Raw genomic sequence first — 16,212 nt, 5'->3', positions numbered from 1 at the left:
CTAGAGCCTTCTATCCCACCAAAGAAAGATTGCTCATCTATGAATTGGAACACGGAGCTATTAGTATGGGAGCAATGGGAAAACTACCACCAACCCTTTGACTTCACTTTCTAATACCCAATGGCCCTAAGCAAGGTGCTATCCACTGAAGAGGTAAAGGAAATGATCGCCATGGGAAGAAGGCTTGGTGACCAATGGCTTGCTGAAAGAGAGAAGAATCCAAGTGCAGGGGGACGGAGACCATTGGGAAAATAAGGTTGATGAGGTACCCCACACGGTGAAAGACTATGAATCCCAACCTAAATGGAGGAGGAGAGTCTGGAATGGCAATGTAGATGCATGGATGTCTTTTTGCAGCTCCCTGCCCTTCGAGTGAAATGATCCTACCTATCTACCATATCCTTTCCTAACATCCATGGCCAATACGACTTCCCATAAGATCTACAACGTCAACAACACAAAGCCCGAGGAATCACTCACTTTCTCAGAACAAGATCTATGGGACTCCATGGCCCACTTCTTAATGGAATTCTCTTCCTACCCCCTAGATCCCACCTTTGTAACAACATGTAACTATATTAGATTACTTATTAGGACACTCCTCAAGCAAACCCCCACACCGGCAAAGTACCATCTTCTGCCACTCTTTTTTGACATTAATGCGGGAATAGATAGTTGTGCCATGACTCGACTGATGCTGCATGCTGCTCTACTCCCATCATTTTGCATGGCCCTCCTTGAGAATATGAATGACAATCATTTTACCAGTTGTAGTCATCCATTTTTTTCCACCACCCCTCTCCATGTTAGGATAGGCCAAAAAGGGTATATTCTAAGTAGAAACTTTCTTAGTAAATCATTGAAGCCCCCTACCTCCCCATCTCACACTCGAGAGCCCAAGGAATAGATCCTCTATTTTGTACTACCCCTCAAAGGTCATAATCAAGAAAAGAAAAGAAAGAGGCAAAAAAAAAAAAAGAACAAAGAGGAAAAGAGAAGCACCTCACAAGCAAAGCAGTTGGGCCACCTCACTTCACATAGACCACAAGCACTGCATCTAGGGGTTCTCAAGTTAGGTGCATCTGGTGCTTCTGTCGATCGGCTCCATCCCTAACCCCCTAGCCCTTTTGATTCTCCACTCACATGCTTAGGGCCCTTTTGATTCCCCACTCACATGCTTGGGGCACATGAAGGGAAGGACATACTTAGGGAGGTCACTATCTCCCTAAGCTACACCCCCCTTACACACGAACTAGGTCCCCAAGTGTGAGACACAACCCAGGCTTGCATGTGGTTCGACCCAACTTCCAGTTCACTAACACAAGCACAATGCACCACATGATAAGGTAGTCACACCCCCAAGTAGTGCACCTTATTTTCTTTTTAGGGAAATAAAAATGATGCAACCTACCCAACTTCGAAGGCCCCATCATCCATGCAATGCACTCCCGGCCTCCACCACCTTAATCGGGTGATCAATTTATTCCCAAAGCCAATCCCCTTGAGACCTCCACATCATCAGCTCACACGGCCGTCCCTTTAAATCACCAAACCTTCACCAACTCAAGACTACCAGTGTCATGGAACTTGCAACCATCTAGGAGGGCGGTAATGTTACACGATCTATCACCATGCAACCCACATGATGCGTGGAACTACAAAGGAAGCCCCCATCAAAAAGTGAATGAAGAAGCTCATTCTACTCAGGCAAAAATAGTAAAGGAGATAGCAATCTCAGAAAAAGTGTGGGGGAGTTCCAACTACTTTGGCGAGGTCCTCTCAAGGATGAGGGAGAACCTCTGAATGCTCTCACAAGAAAAGCGTGAGGCGCAATGTGATTCATTTTATCAGCGTGCCAAACTGACATTAGCGAAGGGATAAGGCCCCTTGAAGGTAATATGGAAAAGCCATGATAAGATTGCAGCATAGCAACTGTGGAGGGCAAGAGGACGGATCCATCTACCACATCGTCAATTTCAGAGGATCGATCTGCCCACCTGCCATTCTCCAGGAGGGGATCCATCTAACACCATCGTCAATTTCAAGGGACAAACCCACTCAAGGTCAACATCAGAGAGGGACTCACCCCAACTAAATCTTAAATTTCAAGGACTGGTCCAACACCATCCCTTGCAAGGGCTTGTATACAAACTCAAAAAAGCCATCTGGCTAAATGCATCCCACCTTCCAACTACTACCCATTAGTGCCATGGGACTGGCACCAGGCTAGGAGGGGGTCAATGTTAACTTCAGCACAAGAAGAAAGTAGCAAAAGTGGAAAAGCACAAGTTGGGACCTAAAAGAGGTGACCTAGAAGGAAATCATACACAATGGAAAAAGCAAGAGGGAAAATGGCTGAGATTGCAAGGGCGGCCTCAAAAATCAAGTCAAAGGCAAAATCACATTTTTAAATGCAAGGCACCCCTAAAACTGTTGTAAAAGAGTGCCAGGCTCTCTTCTATGCAAAATTGTAAAGGGTAAGCGAGCATAGATAAATAGATGAGGCAAATAGAAGGAAATGAAAAAGAGGACCTTGCCACAGTGGCCGGTCATGTAAAAAAGGGATGACCGCCCGAAAGGGATTTAGGGTTATGTATAAAAGCCAAAAAGTGAATAGAGAAGCACATTCTTTGGTATGTGGCAAAAGTGGACTCTTCTTCTTATCTTATCCTTTTCTCTTTGCTTACTTGTGTGTGCTTGAGAGAGGGAGTGGAGGAAGCAAGGGAGTGAGTGTGTGAGGGTGAGGGATCTTGGAGGTGAAGCTCTCCATCATCTCCTCTCTTCTTCCTCTCATCTCGTCTCGCACGCAATTATGAAGGATGGAGCTTGGAGGTGGAGGCTTGAGGATGCTTGAGCTTGAATCATGAATTGTGGAGCTACTAGTGTGCTTGAAGGAGGAGGCAACTCATTTGGGCATCGAGGTAAGCTCACTACATCCTGGTAGGATCGAAGGCACGTTAGCTAGATGAGAGATAGCCATAGGTGCTCACTTGAAACACTTGAACAATAAGCGGTTTCCATTAGAGTCAAATGGAGCTCACAAGTAGGAGATGATAGACTAACAAAATATAATGGTAGTCTGATATCCCCTCTCAAATCATAGGAGTGTTTGAAGACCCACCAACCTCTTATGATGAAGCATAGAAGCACATGGAAGAGGCTTTGTGAAGAGATCTATTACATTATCCTCTATGTGATGATACCATTATGGAATGGTGGTAGGCTTAGAATCTTGAAGGCTCTTTCCCAAAAGGATGCACGATCTATAGATGAACCAATAACAAGATCCTCCATAGGAGCTGAGGAATAGGGGTAGTAGCAAAAGCCCAAAGATCAAATGTATCAAGAATACGCTCCACTTTGCAAGATCAAAGGGAATAATTAGATCCATCCAAATGATCTTGTTTGGGTAGAGAAGGAAGAACGAACACATATATAAAAGGTTCCATTATAGGCATCCTAGGGCCAAAAAGATGGACCCTATGGGAGACATGAAGAGAGGGGAGAGGAGATGGTTGCTCTGATCTTCATGAATATTAAAAAAACTACCAAATGGAGTATGAATAGATGGGCTCCTCAATTGATTCATCAAAGCCTTGGAACCAATGATAATCCATGTCTCTAGATCTACAAATGCACTAAATCTATTGTATTTTGTTGTAAAAGAGCCCAAATAGATAGAATAATTAGCTACACCTATAAAAGATTAGCTATATATGTCCCTCCTTGTCGAAAGCATATGTGGAATGCAAAAAATTTATGTTTTCTACAACAAACAATAGGCTAATTTTTTGTGTTTTCAATAGTAGGGTGGTTTTCTCTATAGGAAATCTCCATGTCCTCACTTAGGTGATGATACCATGTAAGAGTGTGCAATGGAAAATGAATATGAACATGAAAAGAAAAAAAGAAAAGAAAGACATTAGAAATGGAAGAGAAATCTTCACTGAATTTGAAAAGAATGCAAAATGCAATGATGGACTGCTCGATCCCTTGCACACAATCCAAACTGTCAATGAGGATACTGGATTGGGTTGAGGATGGTAGCACCAAAGACAAAGATGGAGTGTGCAACCTGTAAAGACAAAAGATAATGATTTGTCCCAAAATTGATAGGCTTTAAATAGCCAAGAACCTCCTTCCTATTTGGTCAACCTGAAATCTGCCTTAAAAATATGCAATCATCCTAATCCAAAACTAGCTATCCACTACTATATGGTGGCAAAAATGCTAACATGGCATTCTCTAGGCTAATCATTTTTGCTGATGTTTGGGGCTACATAACCCTTCACACGACATGTGGAGTGGATACAAACATTGTGTGCACACCCTTGGCACAAATTGGGGAAGGAAATGCACATAAAATGGAACGAAAAATTACAATAGAGCTCTAATGTCTCCATCAGAGTCTAATGGAGTTCACAACTAGGAGATGATAGACTAATGTAACAAAATGGCATGCTAAAATAACACTAGCACAACCATGTGTAGAGGGAGCTCACACTCAACTACCAAGACCCACTGATGAGACCAAAAATGGATTGGCACTAGCCAAACCCTCATGCATACAACAAACACCTCCACCACCACACGGCCTCGCAAGCCAGGAGCGTCTGTAATAACTAAATGCACACTAGATACTTCTACTATTGCATTTGTAGCTAGATAAGAGTCCAACGTTACCTTCCCCAAAACCCCTAAAAGGGGGGTATCCCACACATATTGGCAATAAATGCCACATATCACAGACACAGGAGGCACCCCATTGACTGATTGCCGTGGCCCCACTACAGCTCTCCTACATCTTGGGGATTGGCCCCTCGATGCACTGCTTTTACATATAAATACATTCACACAAAACTCCTCTCTTTTCAACTAGATCCAAGAGATACCATGTTTCTCACCAATAATTTTTCCCATGAAACTAACGGGTATCCTATGGCAAGGGGAATCTCACCCAATTGTTATGCATTTCTAGGAGTTGATACCACATGTATGATCAATGCAATAGTGGATGTCTCATTGTGCATAACCAATTATGTTTCGAAATCAGCCTATGTGCTAGTACAAGTCTTTCCATGAATTCCAACTAATATGTATATGCTTCATTGTAAGAATCTAACACCAAGGCGAACCTTGTGCTACTAGATCCCTGATTTCCAAATAGGCTGTTTCCTAAATGCTATGCATAGAAAAAACCTATCAGAATTTATATTATTTCAACCATCAAACTATGGTACAAAATCCTACTCTCCCTCACCATTTAAGTTTTGCTTCATTGCATAGGTGTATAGCGATTATTTTGCCATGATTTAGTGTATAAATAGTAATAAATCACACACTTCAACAAAAACATAGGCAAAACTGATGCCAAAGCTCATGCTTTGCCCCACCATACATCCACAATCACTTATTATATTTTTTCTTATTTTTCTAAGGCATATTTATAATTTTCTTATTATTATTATTTTAATTTTCTAAAATTTCTCTATTTTTCCAATAAAAATTTGATATATTTTTAGATTTTTGGCTCTTGATTCTTAAAACATAAAAAATATAGATTTTATTAGCATTTTATCCCATGTGTATTGGTTTATCCCACCCAAAAACACCAAAAAATCCCATTTTCATCATAAAAACCATGTTTTACGGGTTTCTAAAAATTATTTCCAGCATTTTGACTTTATGTTTTCTAATTTTTTCATCATACAAGCATAGAACAAACAATAAACAGCATGTCTACCAATTTTCACTCCATAAGAACAACATTGGCTCAATCAAATGTAAAAAACAAGCAATTTTCCTTTGTAAAATAGAATTACCGATTTTTTCCTTCTTTGCGGGTTTTAAAATCTGATGTGAGACTGCAGATCAGCCCTCATTTAAGGCTCAGACCACCTCCAAACATCCAACTCTAGCCCTTCACCGACCCGGGAGTGATCCGGTACCATGCCGGACAAGCATTCTTCAATCGATCTTCAATCCTCTTCATGGGCATGAACTACCTCTTAAGGGGAGAGAGAGGGAGGAAAGAGAAAGACTGATTTTCATCCTCCATAACCAGGCAACCATTTCACGGGTGGAGACAGGCGATAGGGAGCATAGGCAAGGGGGAAATCATCCATGTAATATGTTTGGGGGGGGGGGGGGGGGGTGTATTGAAGTGGCATAGCCCCCCATCAAGAATCCATCGCCATCTTCATGGCGTCCTCTTCTTGGCGGAAAAAAAAATGCACTCCCCCCCAAAAAAATGTTTTTTGGTTGGTTGGGGCTCCAAGGGGAGCCCCCAAAGGTCATACCCCTTTGGCTATAGTCTTGTTTACACTTGGTTCTTGGTCCTTGGCCTCCTGTCCGGCCTATCTTCCGTGTTCGGCTTCCAAATCAACCTCTGAAAATTCTTGGACATCCGCCTCAAAGTCCCCCACTATTGAGCATCTCCAAAAGTCCCATCTAACATGTCGAAAATTTATGAAAATTCACCAACCTCCGTCTCGTGGGTCTTTAAAGAACTTTTGGGCGTTGCCGCTCAAAATCGTACTGATTGCAGCTGTCGCCTTCGACGAAGTCTATTTTTCCCCTGAAATTTGGAATTTTTGACTATTTTTAAGCACTTCTCGGTGTCAAAAATCATTTGTCTCCCACAGATTGCTTATTATTCAAGTGTTTCAAGCGAGCACCTATGGCTATCTCTCACCTAGCCGACGCGCCTTATCCTACCGCAATGTAGTGAGATTACCTCGATGTCCAAATGAGTTGCCTCCTCCCTCAAGCACACCGATAGCTCCAAGATTCGTGATGCAAGCTCAAGTATCCTCAAGCCTCCACCTCCAAGCTCCATCCTCCATAGCCGTGTGCGAGATGAGAGAAGAGAAGAAGAAGAGAGGAGATGATGAAGAGCTTCACCTCCAAGATCCCTCACCCTCATACACTCACTCCCTCTCTTCCTCACACCCTCTCTCAAGCATACACAAGCAAGCAAAGAGAAAAGAAGAGAAGAAGAAGAATCCACTTTTGCCACACACCAAAGAATGTGCTTCTCTATTCACTTTTTGGCTTTTATAACCATAAATCCCTTTTGGGTGGTCATCCCTTTTTTACATGACCGGCCATTGTGGCAAGGTCCTCTTTTCCATTTCCTTCTATTTTCCTTATCTCTTTACCTATGCCTGTCTACCTTTTACAATTTTGCACATGTGAGAGCCTGGCACTCTTTTACAACAGTTTTAGGGGCACCTTGCATTTAAAAATGCACTTTTGTCTTTGACTTGAATTTTGAGGTCGCCCTTGCACTTTCGACCACTTTCCCTCTCGCTTTTTTTGTTGTGTTCAATTTCATTCTAGGTCACCTCTTTTAAGTCCCAACTTGTGCTTTTCCACATTTATTGCTTCTTCTTGTGTTGAGGTTAACATTACCCCCTCGTAGCCTAGTGCCAATCCCATGGGACTAATGGGTAGTAGTTGGAAGGTGGGATGCATTTAGCTAGATGGCTTTTTTGAGTTTGTATACAAGCCCTTGTGGGGTATAGTGTTGGATAGACCGGGCCTTGAAATTGAAGATATAGTTGGGGGCTCCCTGACACTGACCTTGAGTGGGTTTGTCCCTTGAAATTGACAATGGTGTTAGATGGATCCCCCCTTGGAGAATGGCAGGTGGGCGGATCAATCCTTTGAAATTGACGATGTGGTAGATGGATCCGTCCTCTTGCCCTCTGCGGCGGTTGCTACACTGCAATCTTATCATGGCTTTTCCCTATTTCCTTCAAGGGGCCTTATCATTCAAACTATAAATGAATGATAATTATTCAAACTTTAAATTACTAAATAACATAAATAACTAATCATGTGCTAAAGTTAAGCATATGTGTATGCTAATACATATGAGATCTTTTTAGAAGAAACATGCAGCTCTCTAGAATTCTTGAAAGGCAGTCCAAAAACCTCCAATGTAAGTGGATATTTATGGTATGTAATTGTGAAAGTGCATAATAGAAGAGAAACATGAACATAAAGAGAAAATGATAAGAGAAAGATAGTATGAATGGAAGAGAAATCTGCAATGAATTTGAAAACAATGTTAAATATAACAATAGATTGATTAGTCCCTACACACAACTCAAAGTGCTAAGGGCACTGGATCAAGCTAAAGATGGTAGCACTAAAGACGAAGGCAAAGTGTGTAAACTGCAAAATACAAAAGATAACACACTAGCTATAAATAGCCAAGATCCTCCAAATTTGGCCAACCTAAAATTTGCCCTAAAAATATGCAGATGACCTACTCTGAAACTAGCGGGTCATATAACCTCTAGTAAGACATATGGAATAGTTGGAGACACTATGTAGACACTTGACACAGACCTAAGAAGGAAATGCACACAAAATGGAGTGGAAAATACAGTTAGAGCTGTAATATCTCCATTATACGTAAACGGAGCTTACAAGTAGGAGATGACAGAGTGACAAAATCTAATGGTAGGCTAATATCCCCTCTCAAATCATAGGAGTGTTTGAAGACCCACCAACCTCATATGATGAAGCATAGAAGCACACAGAAGAGGCTTTGTGAAGAGATCTATTGCATCATCCTCCATGGGATGATACCATTATGGAATGGTAGTAGGCTTAGAATCTTGAAGACTCTTTCCCAAAAGGATGCATGATCTATAGATGAACCAATAACAAGATCCTCCATAGGAGCTGAGGAATAGGGGTAGTAATAAAAGCCCAAAGATCAAACGCTCCTATGATTTGAGAGGGGATATGAGCCTACCATTATATTTTATCAGCCTCCTGCATCTCCTACTTCTGAGCTCCGTTTATGTCTAATGGAGATATTACAACTCTAACTGTATTTTCCACTCCATTTTGTATGCATTTCCTTCTCAAGTCTGTGTCAAGTGTCTACATAGTGTCTCCAACTATTCCATATGTCTTACTAGAGCTTATATGACCCACTAGTTTTGGAGCATGTCAACTGCATAATTTTTAGGGAAATTTTCAAGTAGGCCAAATTTGGAGGATCTTGGCTATTTATAGCCAGTGTGTTTTGGGACGGATCATTATCTTTTGTATTTTGCAGGTTGCACACATTGCCTTTGTCTTAAGTGTTGCCATCTTTAGCTTGATCTAGTGCCCTTAGCACTTTGATTTGTGTGTAGGGACTGATCAGTCCATTGTTATATTTAACATTGTTTTCAATTTCATTGCAGATTTATCTTCCATTCATGCTATCTTTCTCTTCTCCTTTTCTATTTATGTTCATGTTTCTCTTATGTTATGCACTTTCACAATTACATACCATAAATATCCACTTACATTGGAGGTTTTTGGACTACCTTTCAAGAATTCTAGAGAGTTGCATGTTTCTTCTAAAAAGATCTCATATGTATTAGCATACACATATGCTTAACTTTAGCACATTATTAGTTATTTATGTTATTTAGTAATTTTCATGTTTGAATGAATATCAGTCATTTGCAGTTTTTGTTTGTGTATGGGAATGATCTAATATGATATTTTGATGCTTCATGTATTGTTTACAAGAAAATAGTGACCCAAAGTGCATTTCATGACCGTGTGATATTGGAGCATGCATCTACACTATACAAAGCACCTCGACACCTTACAAAGCCCATAGTAAGAGACATGTCAAGCGATACTACAAGGTAAAACCAAGGATCAAGGACATATATCACAACTTACAAAGTCACTCTTATGGTCTCACACTCTATTTTTCAAAATAGTTCTCTAATGTTTTCCAAAATCTATTCTAAAATTTCTACTTCTATAACTTTTTTGTTTTGAAGTTAGCCTCAAAGACATATAGGGATACAAACCATGATAACTGTATTCTTCTCAAGATCCCCAAAGAGTTGTGGCTTTTTGAATAAGTTTGAATATTTTAGATCAAAGCTTTTCATGTTGCTTCATGTAGAATCTCCCAAATTAGAAATAAAAGGCTTGTCATCGACAAATCGCCAACGTGTCCAAACATATATTGTCTTGAGGGGCCATCACATTGTGCATATTAAAATAATCCACAATCTAATCAAAACATATAATCTCCATGAATTCTTTGTAAATAGCCTAAAAAGTATCATTCAAGCTTTCTAGAAGTTGCCACTCAAAACTTGTTGATGAAAAGCTATCTTTAGGTAATAATTCATTGTTTTTTACATCAATTACTTTTAAAAAGTACATATTCTTATGCACTATTTAACTCAAAACTTGTAATGTGTTTGTACAAAAATGCATAAAGTCTGATGCAAGTTAAGCTCTAGTATACCCAACACCTACAACTTATTTGTGAAATGACGAGGTTTGCAGGAGTTATTGAATCTTATTGGATTTGCACATGATCGCCTCTAGCTCCCGAACAAATGTTCAAACACATGTGTAACTCAAATTTGACCACATAGACTCAGACCAAAGATCTACTACACTCCCTCAAGCACTCCAAACTTGCAAAGATGACTTGTTAATTGGAGATTGTATAAGAGAGATCTCTACATGTGTACTTCATAGCAGAGCTTCTTGTAGATTCTCGTGCTTGCAGCTCACAACTCCTCATCTAAGCACCACTTTAATACTGTGAAAAGATGGGGGGAGAGAGAAGGAATTGAGGCTCTTATAAGACACACAAGACATACATAATGCACACAAGATAGGAAGTTGAAAAACCCTAGTCATTTTTCTTTTTCTTCTTCTCCACTATAACAATCCACCAAGAATAAAGAGAGTGTACAATATACATAATATACAAGTAGTCCACAGTGCAAACACACTAACTAAAAGGATGACTAGATATCTCATAGTCAAAAACTAAGCAAATGGCATTGATGGAAAGGAAACGTGGTCCCCTAAAATAGGATTGGTTTAGGTTCTAGGTTACTTGCTAGCTTTGCCAAGTAGGGAGAGAGTCAAAGGATCATTCTACGTGTCATTCCTAGCATATTAGAAGATCAAAGATCATTATAGTTGTCTCTTCAATAAAGGGACTTGCTTTCACACTCGATGAGGGTAACAAATGAGTCCTAGCTTGGATTGTATCTCTTGAGGTTGATAGTGTCTTCATTGCCTACTCTTGAGACACTTGGAAAAACACATTTATGAAAGTTGCATATTAAGCAAAATACAACAATCTTCACTTTTAGAAGATGGTTTAGTGAGAGCTATTTACAAGTTGTAACTTATTACACAATGATGTTTATGGTCCAATGCAAATAACATCTTTTGGCAACTACTTGTACTTTGTGACTTTGATTGTTGATTATTGTAGGACATGCATGGGTGTATGGTTTGTTAGATAAGTCCAAAGTATTTTTGTGCTTCAAATAGTTTGTCAACATGGCTAAAAATTGATCAGAATGTAAAGTGGATACTCTTTGTTTAGTTTGAGGGGGGATATATATTTGGTTTTAGTCCAACAGTGCAAGAAGTTGGATAACAAGGTTATGAAATGAATATTTGTTGGGTACAATAATGAAAGCAAAGGTTATAACTTGTATCGCCCACAAAGTAAGCAAATTTTGGTTAGCGATGATATTGTATTTGTGAAATATGCTATTCAGTCTTTACTTTTGTGTACAAAAGATATATAGATGTATACTCACATGATATCTATGATACTTTTTGCCTCTTTTTACTAGTATGTAGTCACATGTAGCACCAAATAACATAGTTTTTTAGTCTATGCAGGTTTCCCAAGATAACACAAATAGTCCTATTTTTTATGCTTGGCTGATGCAAACACTGCATGATAATAAGTTGGATGCACCCTTGACTAGTCTTACTTGTTCAAGCTCTGATAGTGCGTGTTATGTATTAGATTGTTATGCATTGGCTATTTCTAATCAATGTGATGAGGATGAGCTCATGTCTTTTGAAGAGGCATAAAGTTCAAAAATATGGATAATTGTTATGCAATTTGAGTATGATGCTATTCTAAAAAATGGTACTTGGTTCTTATGTGATTTGCCCCTTGACAAGAAGGCTATTGGTACCAAGTGAATAAAGTGCAAACTAGAAAGTAGTGTTAGTCGCTACAAAGCTAAGCTTGTGACAAAGGGTTATGCTCAATAGAAGGGCATTGATTTTGATGAGACCTTTGCTCCCACTTGCCACATGAGAACTATTCATATCATCTATGCATTACTAGCTCATAATAGTTAGAATGTACATCAATTGGACATCAAATCTACACTTTTGAATTGTGATTCACATGAGGAAGCATATATTTTTTAGTGGTTTTGTGCAGAAGGGGAGAGAAAACAAAGTATGCAAATTGAAAAAGGCATTGTATGGTCTAAATCAAGTACCTTGAGCTTGGTAGGAGAAGATACACATATGTATTAGCATACACATATGCTTAACTAAAGCACATGATTCGTTGTTTATGTTCTTCAATAATTTTAAAGTTTGAATGATAATCTATCATTTGTATTTTTTGTTTGTGTATGGGAATGATCTAATATGATATTTTGATGCTTCACGTATTGTTTACAAGAAAATAGTGAGCCAAATTGCATTTCATGACCGTGTGATATTGGAGCATGCATCTATGCTATACAAGCACCTTGATACCTATGCCTACATGGACTTGACATAATGTGCCATTTGTCTATTATAAAAAGCAAGTTTCAAATTTCCAAGGTAGAAATAGTAAGGAATGTGTTTTGTGTGTGTGCACGAGTGCATATGTTAGAAGGAGAGGGAAGATTGCACATCCTTGCTTTTTATAGACACCATTGTCTTTACAAGAATCTATGACCTCTTACTCAATAACACATTGGTCTTTTGTGTTTTCTTAGCTTTATATGTTGATAATATGAAAGGGAATGAAAGGAAATTTAATTTTTTCCTTGTTCTCTCACAAACATGCATTATGTGGTTGTGGGAGATAATAAGAGGGTGTGGTATGTTGTTTGCCTTCTAGAAGAAGTAAGGTTAGAGTTTGAGATATACCTACTTAGAGGCAAAGTGTATAGAAAGAGTGGGGAGGCGGGAGAGAGGGAGATGGGCTGAACACCATCACTTTACAAGACGAGTTTGCGTGGGTTTCCATGTGAACTCTAACATGTTGATAATATGAAAGGGAATGAAAGGAAATTTAATTTTTTCCTTGTTCTCTCACAAACATGCATTATGTGGTTGTGGGAGATAATAAGAGGGTGTGGTATGTTGTTTGCCTTCTAGAAGAAGTAAGGTTAGAGTTTGAGATATACCTACTTAGAGGCAAAGTGTATAGAAAGAGTGGGGAGGCGGGAGAGAGGGAGATGGGCTGAACACCATCACTTTACAAGACGAGTTTGCGTGGGTTTCCATGTGAACTCTAACCATGTGCATTCACTGCGTCGTCATTCTGACCTTCGGACAGAAGACTATGCCGTGTTTCTCAGCTACTTCTTCTTTGGGGTAAGATTTATACCTGGTCAGACCTGCAGGAACAAGAGCTCTTGCCTAACTAGCAACAAGAGTCGCAAGCCTTGAAACATCAGTGAATTCGTCTTTACTGGGGGACTCATCCGTACGTCTTCTTGCTGGAGGCTATGGAGTGATAAAGCAATGGACCAAGACAGTTGATTTTGCCATTCTTGCTTCTCAGATTTTTCGGTCCACACGTGGTTTGCCAGTGAACGCACAACCCTTATGGAGCATCCTGGCCTGCATGAAACATATGACATCGAAGATACTGCTTCTTACATTCTGAAACACGGCTATAAACGTGTCGCTTTGCAGGTTATTAGCTTCTCATTATGCTGTTTTTCCTGATATATCTTCCTAACGCCTCTTTGTCTGATTAGAATACATGGAAACTTAGAAGTTTGTAGTGAATCTCTTGATAACTTGTAGAATGTTAAGCCCAAGCTGCTGGAGATTTTTGAAATCAACACGTGGTGTTCATGATATGTGTATATTGCTTTATGCTAAGCAATTACCCTTTTTGGTACGGCCACCCTTCGATGTAAGGGAAGATTTTGGTGGTTACATTTCCTATCATCTCCTTTGTTGTGATATTAAGAAGACACCATATAGCAGTAGGATTAGAGTGAACCATGGCAAAGACAAGAAAAGTGGAAGGACTTGGTGTCCTAATTGCAAATGGTTATGATAGGTGCTGATTGTGACTTAAAGATCACAGCCATGCATACCATGACCGCCACAAGCTCATCAATCACATCAAGGTCAAGGTCAGTGCGTCGATTCAATGGCTAGAATGGCCTCTTGAACATAACCATGGAGTGTATATTCGTATAAGGACACGATGCAAAGACATAGAGAATGTTATGGAAATTGTGGACAAGTTATAGAGAAGTAGGACTCCAAATGTGATAATCACTCAAGTTATCATATAAATGCTTTGGTACCCTTTATAGAACTTGTTTAATTGTCTTAGCCTTTAGGACATTTCACATCTAGTTACTCCTTAACCCCCCAAGTCATTAGAGCCATTCACACTTACTAACCAGTTGCCAATGTTTGTGTGAAGATACGCTAGGGTTTGCATAGAGAAAACACTCAAGAGTGTATGAGCACGACGAAAACACAATTAATTAAGGCAAGAATGCAAAAGGAAAGAACAAGAAAGTAATGCATGAATGACTGATTGAAGAAAATGTGATGTAAATGTAGTGCAACATGACTAGTTGCAATCTGATAAAAATCAATACAATTTTCGATAGAGAAATGCAAGTAGAAAGAAGGAAAGGGAAATCTGTATTATAGTTTGAAGGAAATAGAGAAGCAACAGATAGCACAATTAGAAATTGCACTCCCTTGTGGAGCTCGAACATCCTGACTACCCTCGAGCTGATTTCATGTACATGAAAGAATTGCAATCTCACTCTCAATTGCACTCTTGCTCACAATCTTAATTGCAATTACATTCACAGTCACAGTCTCAATCTCAGATTTTAAAAGAAGATGATTGATTGCTTAACTTTTTGCCAAAACGGCTTCACAAGTCTAGAATAGGCTTTTCCAAGAATGATGCATTTCCTTAGAAAAACGCATATCAAAATTGATGCGATTCTTTCAAATCATCACTCGAATGCAACCTACCAAAAGTGAAATGAAGGCACAAAAAGGAGGATATGTTAAAATAAAATAAAATAAAAAAGTGTTAAAAAATTTATTTCTCATTTTTGAAGGCTTATATCTCCAAAATGGTGAAGAATTGGATTCAGCCTGTGAGACAACAAATTATTCTCCTTGATCTTCTCTTTGAACTTTGTGGAGGATCCTTGACCAAATTTTGCTGTGTTTAATCACAAATCACAATTTTCGATAGAGAGACGCAAGTAGAAATATAGAAAGAGAAATTTGTATTATAGTTCGATGGAAACAAAGTAGTAGATAGCACAGTCAGAAATTGCGCTTTGATGCGGAGCTTGAACGTCTTGACTACCCCCGAGCTGATTTCATGTACATGAAAGAATCATAATCTCACTCTCGCTCATAATCTCAATTGCAATCACATTCACATTTACAGTCTCAATCTCAGATTTTGAAAGAAGAAAATAATGAAGATGACTGATTGCTCAGCTTATTGCCAAAACAGCTTCATGTATCCAGAATAGGCTTTTCCAAGAACTATGCGTTTTCCAAGAAAAGCACGTACCAAAATTGATGTGATCCTTCCAAATTATCACTCGCATGCAACTTGCAAATAACAAAAAGAAAGCACAAAAAGTAGGATACGTTAAAAAAAAAATTTGTTGAATTTTTTTAATATCATATTTTTGAAGGCTCATATCTCCAAAACGGTGAAGAATTGGACTAAACGTCTGAGATGACAAAATATTCTTCTCGATCTCCTTTTCAAACTCTGTGAGAGGAACTTTGATCAAATTCTACTCCGTTTGATCACAAATCAGCTTTTTAGATAGGTCTTATACCTAAAAAGTTAAAAAAAATTTGACAAAAAATTTGCCATCAACAAAATTTATCAAAATACTTAAAATGACCTAAAAATCATTTCCAAACACTACCTACATATACTTCAGAAAAAGCTAAATATGACTTTTATTAGGACATCACATTCTTCCATCCTCCCAAAAACTCTGTCCTTAGAGTTGGAAAAATGGATATTCTTGTTGTAAACTATCTAGATAACCGAAGTTGCATCCTTTATAGGATATGTATCCCATTTTACCAACATCTCCACAATATCTCTACCTCTAAGATGTTTGACTTTATGATCTAATACTAATT

General features: G+C 39.0%; 1 protein-coding gene across 2 annotated transcripts in view; it reads left to right on the top strand.

The window, feature by feature from the left end:
• Positions 1-13,233: 13,233 nt before the first annotated feature.
• The window catches only part of LOC148039568 (diphthamide synthesis DPH2 family protein), a 119,135-nt gene continuing 116,156 nt past the window's right edge, over positions 13,234-16,212 (top strand). The window contains exon 1 of one of the 2 annotated variants that reach the window (XM_087691981.1): positions 13,234-13,737. In XM_087691981.1, coding sequence (XP_087548107.1) covers positions 13,648-13,737 — 90 coding nt within the window. In that variant the 5' untranslated portion in view covers positions 13,234-13,647. The remainder of the gene's footprint in view (positions 13,738-16,212) is intronic. The other variant, XM_087691988.1, reaches the window with a different exon arrangement.

This window comes from Lygodium microphyllum, chromosome 2 (assembly GCF_053477565.2).
Source record: "Lygodium microphyllum isolate KBCC chromosome 2, Lygodium_microphyllum_v1.1.10, whole genome shotgun sequence".
NCBI lineage: Eukaryota > Viridiplantae > Streptophyta > Polypodiopsida > Schizaeales > Lygodiaceae > Lygodium > Lygodium microphyllum.
The sequence above is the reverse complement of the archived record's forward strand: the minus strand, read 5'-3'. Positions and strand labels throughout refer to the sequence as shown.